Here is an 8904-nt window from a genome sequence, read left to right on the forward strand (position 1 = left end):
TTAGTTAGGAATAGGAGATACGCATAAATCCCAGTAATTAGGGGACAGTATCTTAATTTGCTAATTATTCTTCCAACGTTCCTTATTTCTCACCCCTTCTCTCTCCTCGTTTCCATTATTTCCTTTCTTCACAATAGATGTAAGAAAATTATTAGTACTCTCAGGATACTATAAATACGCAGTCCTCCCTTCATATGAATGGTAAGTTTCATCTTTAATTTATTAGTGGGACCTATCATTCATGTGAGAAGAAGAAATACGTATTTATAATATTTTGAAAGTACACAATAATTTCCAACATTAACTATTATTAAGCTCAAAATCCTTACCATATTAACTAATGACCTTTAATTACTCATGTTCATAACGCTGAAATAATTTAAATATAGACTTTGATTTTAAAAGGGAATATTAAAAAATTTCCACAACTACAAATTTGATATTTCATAGTCAACATTAATTTCCCATATTAAACACGATTCTTTGTTTCTTTCTTTGCTTTAAAAAAAAAAAAAAATCGTTAATCTTTCAACTAAAACCAAGAGACTCCAAAAAGACAAAAAAGTATTGCACCGCCACAATACATGTATAATTCGTCTTATTCTTATTCGTCAACACTTCTCTTTAGTACGACATTTATTTTCAGACATCGAGATTTAAACCGGATATCTGCGATTATTTAATAATTTATTTTTATTAAAAATCACTTAGATACTTATATTTTCTCAAAAAATACAATTTGATATACTCCTCCACCGCTCCACCTTTTTCACGTTGGAGCTTTTGTACCGTTACTTTACGCAATAAGAAAACAAAAACAAAACAAAAAATTAAAAAATAAACAAAAAAAATCAAAATGGCTATGGCTGGGTTGTACCGGCGATTACTTCCTTACCCACCTGCAATTGATTTCGCTTCTTCTGAAGGCAAGGTCAGTTCCAGTTGCTCCTCTTTCAGTTCCTCAATTTCAAAATTTTTTTTTTTCAAATTTATGATCTTGATGAATTTGTCTATTAAAGGGTATTTCTGGGTTTGAATTGTTGTTTGCGTTTGATTTTTTTGTGATTGTGATTTGTTTGGTTCGGATTTTTGTTAAATTTATTGTTAAGAATGAAAAGAATTGAAGTTTTTAAGTTTATCTAGCAATGTGGGACTGTGATTCTCTATTTGTCTGTTGTTTTTGTTGTTGTTGTTGTTTCTTTTTTTATAATATAGATGGGAGTGTTATCTGAATGCATATAATAATCAGATTCTTTTACTATAATTGTGTGTTTTTTATTATGATGGTAGCTTTTCTGGGTAGGGTTATTTTAAGATTAATGGATGATCCTTATGTGTTTTTTTTATAGAAAAGTAAGTGTTTGAAGTGATTGCATTGTGGGTTTAGCTTATTTAAGGATTTTTTTTTTAAGTAAATAGGTTTCTGGGTTTTTTTTTTTTTAAAAAGAATTTAATTCTATCACTTCATTGGTGACAATAATTAAGCTAATTTGGGAAATACATATGTAGATACTAGATATACTGTGTGGTTCTTTAGTTGTTGACTTGTTGGAGTGTCATTGTTTATGGTTGCTATCGAACATCAATCGTTAAACCCGTGTGTGTTTCTGTAATTGCAGAAGCTTTTCATCGAGGCCATTCAAAATGGGACAATGGAGGGCTTTTATAGGTTGATTTCTAATTTTCAGACACAATCGGAGCCTGCATATTGTGGATTGGCCAGTCTGTCCATGGTCTTGAATGCCCTTGCTATTGATCCAGGAAGAAAATGGAAGGGTACTATTCAATTTGTTTAGATCTTGTCAAATTGAAGATTTTGTTTAATTGTTATAGCTACTTGATACGATGCTAATCACTGCCATTTAGTGGGGTTCTGTAACTGCTTGGTTTAGCATGTCACTATTGTTTTCTCGTGCATGAGTATGAATCATAGGACAATTTAAAGGTGCTTGTTGACATCTAAGCGTTTGTTATAATTGGATGCTGATGCCTTGATTTCATTATCTGATGCCCTATCCACATAGATGATTTCCATTTACATAATTGGCTATTGCACAATATAATGGGTGTTTCTTTTCTTTTTGAGACCATTCCAAAACATGTAAAATATTATTCATCTTTTTTGATGATATATGACGACTTATTATGTCTTATGTGGCATATAATTCATCTTACTTACAGGACCTTGGAGATGGTTTGATGAATCTATGCTTGACTGCTGTGAATCATTGGAAAATGTCAGAACTAGAGGCATCTCATTTGGGAAGGTTGTATGTTTAGCTCACTGTGCTGGAGCAAAAGTTGAAGCCTTCCGCACAAATCACACTACCATTGATGAATTCCGTAAACATGTCATTACATGTTCCACTTCTGATAATTGTCATGTGATCTCATCATATCATAGATCTGCTTTGAAACAGGTAAGCAGTTACCAATTGCAGATTTCACTCATCATTGCCTTCTCTGTGTGTGTCCTAGGAGTTTACATGCTTAGGTGGGCTCCTATCCTGGCCTTGTATGTAATAACCTTCAATCAGTTAATCATTTGGGAGGAATAAAACTGTGAGCTTGACAACATGTATTACTTTAATAGCAAAAATGTTAACATGCTGGTTCAATTATGCAGTATTGATCAGTATTTCAAATGAAATTTTTTGAAAGAGGATTTTGATTTTTTGATTTTTTTACCATTTAGAAGTTTGTGATGCACAATATTGAAGAAGTATAGTATGGTATAATCTTCAATACCTTTTATAATAATGCAATGTCTTACATGTAAAAAAAATGAGGTAAGTACCAATTGATTTTTTATTTTTTTTTGCAGACAGGAACAGGTCATTTTTCACCTATTGGTGGTTATCATGCTGGAAGGGACATGGCACTAATATTGGATGTTGCACGTTTTAAATATCCTCCTCATTGGGTTCCTCTCAGTATTCTTTGGGAAGGAATGAATATTATTGATGATACAACTGGACAACATAGAGGGTATGTATTCATGTATATTTTCTTTAGTGATTTATTATACTTAATCACAATGATTTGGATATGCATGCTTGAACCAACTTGTTTGTCTTGACTCTTGATATTTCTTTCACTGAAGAAACTTTTGGTTCAAGTCCTAATTAACATTTATCAAAATGTTTAGTCATAATTGACAATTGCCTGATGACTTTTCATATTGACAGCGAAGAAGGCGACTTACTCAAATTAAAACTTGTGCCAAACTGCAGAATAAAGACATGAAACTAATTTGGGGTCCCTGTATTATTGACCAAAAGTGAAGCCTTTTTTTTTTTGCTTCCCCACCCCCCCCCCCCCCCCAAAAAAAAAAAGAGTTAATTCCTCTTTCATTAAGCACTGAAAAGTTAACTTTTTTTGTTTAACTAGGAGAGGAGCTTCTCAGGGTTTTTATTTTATTTTTTTATTGTGCATTCAGTAACATTGTTATCCTCTGGTTCTTTGGCCTTATCACAATTAGTCCACTAACATCCAATTGCTACATTTAACCACAGAAGATTTTGACTAAAATGAAATCATTAGGTTTCTGTCAAAAGATCCCATAAAAATTTCATTTTAGTCTAAACTTTCGGGAATCTTATTCAACAACCTCACCCATAGCATGAAGTTAATTTTGCTTTCTCCTTTTGGCTTTTGGGTGGCCACCATCTCATTAGACAATTCCCCCTAGCCTCCAAGGTCCACAACCGACAGCTTTTGGGGCCTGCAGGGAGTCGTTTCTTAACTTCAATTTGCTTATATCGGACTAAATTGTGATAAGTTTAAACCACAGCGTGATAATTTGTAATGAAAAGTTTTTCCTCAAAATGCAAAATTTTTTATTTAAATGGAGCCATAATGTTTTTATTTTAGTTGGTCAAATATAGCAATTGGAAGTTTGTGGACTAATTGTACTATGACCAACCCACAGAAAAATAAATTGTAATTTTCCTTTATTTAAATTACAAACAGGGTGCAATTACGTTCAGTTTTTAATGCCTTCTTGATTGCCTACCTGTAAAAGTTTAAAAAATTAAACATTCGTCCTCCAAATTGTTGTATTGTTTTGTTTACCTCCACATCACCTCCCTTGGTCATTACATGTTATATGCCACTATGTCATTCAATCTTTTATGTTGATTTTTTTTTTTTGGATTATAAATGAAAAACTAAATTAAAAGAAAAGAAGTAAACACAGTTGGAAAAACCGAAAAGGGAGATTCTTTTTAAGGCAAGAGCAAAAATATCTAGAACATTCAAACACAGGTAATTGAAAACCTTGCCCAAAGCCTATAGAGAGATACTGAGGCAATTCTTTTCAAGTATGCTCCAACATATCTGTACTTAGGTTAAATGTTTCTTTTGCATTGTGTGATTTGCTATCATAGTTGCTTTTGCATTTGATTTGTTGATTCAAGATAGATTATGTGTCAATCATGTGTTATTGTGCTTTTCTCAGGTTCATGCTCATATCTACGCCTCACAGGGAGCCAGGACTGCTTTATACCCTGGTATGTTGGAGTTGTAATTGTTTATGTTTTTACATCTAAATGACTTGGATATTTAAGTTTTTACTTTGACTTCATCTCCTTTTCCTGAGAGGCATGATTTTGTTGCTCTTAATAATTGTGATGGGCCAATGAGCTCTAGCTTAAATGGAACCTTATCTTGTAAGAGGTAAGTGGAGCGTGAGGTTGTGGATTAATGACCCAGCAGGTGCATGCCTAACTTACAAATCAAAAAATAAAAATAGTCAACTATCAAAATAAAAAATAAAAATAGTGATGGTGGTTTCTACAGGGGCCTCATCTGTATGTATTCTACTTTGAAGCTGAGTGAGAATTTCTTTCTCAAGTATGTATAGCTGCAGTGTTGAGAGAATCTTTATTATCATTTGTATAATTTTAAACTATACTTACATATTTTGTCTGTAAAGTTTATGTATACACAGACTTGTTTTCCCATGTGGAACAAACTAGACTATAATGCATGAAATTGCAGCTTTGCTTCTGAAAAGGTTTATATTTTGAGTGAAGCCCCATTACAGAATCTTCTAGATGTTTTCTCAATTAATTTAATTACAAAAAAATATTTTCATTGCATATCGATTTTCACGATTTGGTAACATATGAACAACAGGATGGTGAAAGCATATACTTGGTTTGGTAAATTCTGTATTCATTTGGTAAGAATGCCTGCATGGACCGTGTTTGGTCTTTGAATGAGTTTGTCACACTTGTATACTGATTATTGGTGTTCACACATGCACAGATTTAGATAGAGATTACTTGTCTAGTTGTCTATGATTTTAGGGCTTGGAGTCTTGGAGATGTCTGAAATCTTGACTAAGTTATATTGCATAAGATAATGGATTTCATTCTGGATCTTCTTTCAGAGCTGTAAACATGAGAGTTGGGTCAGTATTGCAAAGTACATAATGGAAGATGTTCCTCTTCTCTTGAAGTCAGAGGGTGTGAATGACATTCAGAAAGTTCTCTCTGTTGTTTTCTCATCGCTCCCATCAAATTTTGGAGAATTTATCAAGTGGATTGCAGAGGTTAGGAGTCGAGAGGATTTTGGTCAGATTTTAAGCACAGAGGAGAAAGCAAGGGTTGCCATGAAGGTGTTGTAAACCATTTTCACATTCATCTTTCCCCCTGATGAGCCAGATTCAATTCTGAAGTTTGTTCCATTTCCTCCAAATTTTTAATGACGAGAATTGTTATTGCAGGAAGAAGTATTGAAACAGGTGCAGGGGACTGGCCTATTTAGACATGTGGCAGCATTTTTGTCTTCAGCAAATTCTTGCTGCAGAAACTTACCACCTTTTGGTTTTGAAGACAATTTGCCTAACATTGCTGCAACTGTTTGTTGCCAAGGAGCAGAAATTTGGGCTGGGAAGTATGGCTCATTGGATGGATATTGTTGTCGCGAAACTTGTGTAAAATGCTTGAAGGCTAATGGTGACAAGGCTGTTACAGTAGTGTCTGGGACAGTGGTTAATGGAAAATGTGAGCAGGGTGTTGACATTTTGGTTCCTTCATCCCAAACAAAACAGAGTTGCTCTTGCTCTGCCTCAAGCAATTACATTGGGATGCTCCCAGCTAGTAATGATGTTCTTACAGCACTTTTACTAGCCTTGCCTCCAGAAACATGGTCTGGTATTAAAGACAAGAAGCTTTTGCAGGAAATATCCAGCCTTGTTTCGACCGAAAAGCTTCCCACCTTGGTTCAAGAGGAGGTAACTAATTCATGTAGAAATTTTATTTTATTGGTGTGCTTTTAAGTTCTCGCTTCTGTTGCAAATATGGTTTAGATATTTATCTGAGTGGTTTGTTTAAAAGAAATGTTGTTGCATGTGCTCATTATCTTGTCATCTTAAATGTAATAGTGTCTTTCACATTTACATGTTGATCAACATATTGAGAACCAAAGGAAACATGCATTTTGTTCTAGAAAATGTTGAACAAGTATGACCACACAAAAAAGGTTTGATAGAGTATGCAAGTCTAGAAGTTGTGCCCCAGATCAATACTGCAAAAGTTCTGTTGATAAAGAGTCAATAGATGATTGTCTATTTGTCTTTTTGGGTACTAATTTTACATTGTATGCTACTATAATTTCTAAGATTTCTTATTATCAATTGGTATGGCAGGTTTTGCACTTAAGAGGCCAGCTCCACCTTCTCAAGAGATGCCAAGAGAACAAGATAGATGAGGATCTTGGTGCACCTCTCTCTTAGCTCCCCCATTTGACTCATTTTCTGTGTTAGTGTATTTATTTGTCTAAGAAAAGAGCAAGTCCTTACCTATTATGAGTGTAGAAGTAGAATATTAGAGAGTCTGACAGCAACAAGGCTATTTTCTGCTCTTTTTGAGGTTTTTGGTTGAATTAGCTGTCTCAACTTGTCAACAGTATCCTAGCTCTAGTGTCGCTCATGTGTGACCATGAATTAGGAACGAAAATTTTGTGGTTTATATGCACACAATTTCTTGTAGTTTCCATTAGATTCAGACTGCAATCACAAAATTTTTCAACCACTAAGGTGGTAAGTTATAAATGGTGAAAAATAAAGTAGTGTTATTTGTGGGTCTTGTTGAAAATTACCAATAACTGCAGTGGCGGCTCCAGGAACATTTTTCAGGGTGGTCATTACTAACCAAAATTTAATAAAAAGATAACTTCATATATTGACCAAAACACACACACACAAATACAAAAAGTCTTACAATTTTCTTCTACAAATTTTTCTATTTTAAAATCTTTGCATGATAGTCTTGTTATCAATGTTACAAGTTACATCTTTTTCAAAAGTTTAGTTAGATAAAAAATTTATTTGGATTTTTCTTTTTGTTTGTAATGACTTAATATATTGTTAAAGGGACCAAAATTTAAAGGTAAAGTTTGGCTACGAACTTAATTGTAACCTAAAACTACAACTCTCATTAAACATATTAACATAACTACATATTTTGAAAATTTAATCGTTGAATTGCATATTTTGTATGTTCTTAAAACACATGTCAAATTTCATGTTATTCGGATGTTATTTACTATTTGATTCATAAACTTAAATTTTTATGTAATTTTAGACTATAAAAACTCAAAATCTAAAGATTTGATTGATGACATAGCTATTTATTTTTAATCTTTTTGAAAATTTGCAAATATAGAGGATATAAGAATAAAATATAATTCAATGGTGAATTTGTCACAATTCACATCCAAACAAAAATATTGAGTGTAAGTTGTAGTCTTAGTTTATAATTAAATTTGGAAAATTAATTATGTTGAGCCTAAAAAATTTTAGGGTAGTCACAAATATTTTTAAGAATAATAAAATCATCAAATTTATATATGATAATTAATTTTTTTTGCCAGGTCTGACAACCCTGAACTTCATGTAGAGCTACCAGTGTGTTATGAAATTTATTGTAAAAAATATTTGGTAATTTAACATTTCTCTTTCCAATATGTTATACCGGACAGCTGGCCTAAAAGCTTTGGGTTGACCAACACCAAAAGTAACATGGTAGACATCTATTTTCATTGTTGTTTAATAACGTGTTTTCAAATTTTAAAGAACATTACATACATTTTCATACACTTTTTTACCTATACGTATTTTTTAAAAATATAAATAAAGTTACTAGAACAACGTTACCAAACAGCCACTAAACATTCAATAATAATGTTAATACTACACAACGGTAGAACAGTCTTACCGAATTGGATGGTAGGATTGGATTCTGAATAAATCAAATAATTTTTTTATATAAAAAATCAACTATAAAACAATATAACAATAGCATGGCATCAACATGAGTTTTAAATTGAAGTTAATTAATAATTAAGTTGTATTGTCATCATTTTTATTTTATGTTATTTGATAGAGAGAGAGAGAATGGAAAATTCTAACACGTAAGATGTCAATAAAGCTAATGATTTATCTCGCCGAAAGGGATCGATTTGTTACAAAAGGTCTTACAGAATACTATACTTTTATTTTTATTTTAAAAAATTTAGTTCAAATGGAATTAAAAACCTTGTCTGAGTTACTAGATTTGAAATTATCACAAGATCCCATGCACCTATAATTGGGCAAGACCGTTGGTCAAAATATTATCTCCTTTTGGGTCTTCAATGTACATCAATAAATTCAACCACCATACTACACTATCGTGATTCTAGTGAGAATTATTCATTATAAATTACTAGTAAGTTGTCATGTGATGCACAAATAATATTGATATATTTTATGTAAGATAATTTTGAAGAATGTTGAATATGTTAACTCAACTCACTGCTTTTGAAACTCACTAATATATTAATTTAGATATTAATTCATTAATTTTTTTAAGGACAAATTAATTTAATTTAGACAGTGATACAAATACCATAGAA

At 32.3% G+C, this 8904-nt stretch overlaps 1 protein-coding gene across 1 annotated transcript; it reads left to right on the plus strand.

Annotated features, from left to right (window-relative positions):
* The first annotated feature begins 744 nt into the window (after window positions 1-744).
* LOC142618831 (glutathione gamma-glutamylcysteinyltransferase 1-like) lies at window positions 745-7083 on the plus strand. Its single transcript, XM_075791868.1, has 8 exons — window positions 745-931; window positions 1620-1776; window positions 2182-2420; window positions 2825-2988; window positions 4460-4511; window positions 5396-5623; window positions 5732-6241; window positions 6656-7083. The coding sequence occupies exons 1-8, from the start codon at window positions 857-859 to the stop codon at window positions 6740-6742; spliced, it is 1512 nt and encodes a 503-aa protein (XP_075647983.1). The 5' UTR covers window positions 745-856; the 3' UTR covers window positions 6743-7083.
* Window positions 7084-8904: the final 1821 nt, after the last annotated feature.

The sequence above is a fragment of the Castanea sativa genome, chromosome 12 (genome assembly GCF_040712315.1).
Source record: "Castanea sativa cultivar Marrone di Chiusa Pesio chromosome 12, ASM4071231v1".
Taxonomy (NCBI): Eukaryota; Viridiplantae; Streptophyta; class Magnoliopsida; order Fagales; family Fagaceae; genus Castanea; species Castanea sativa.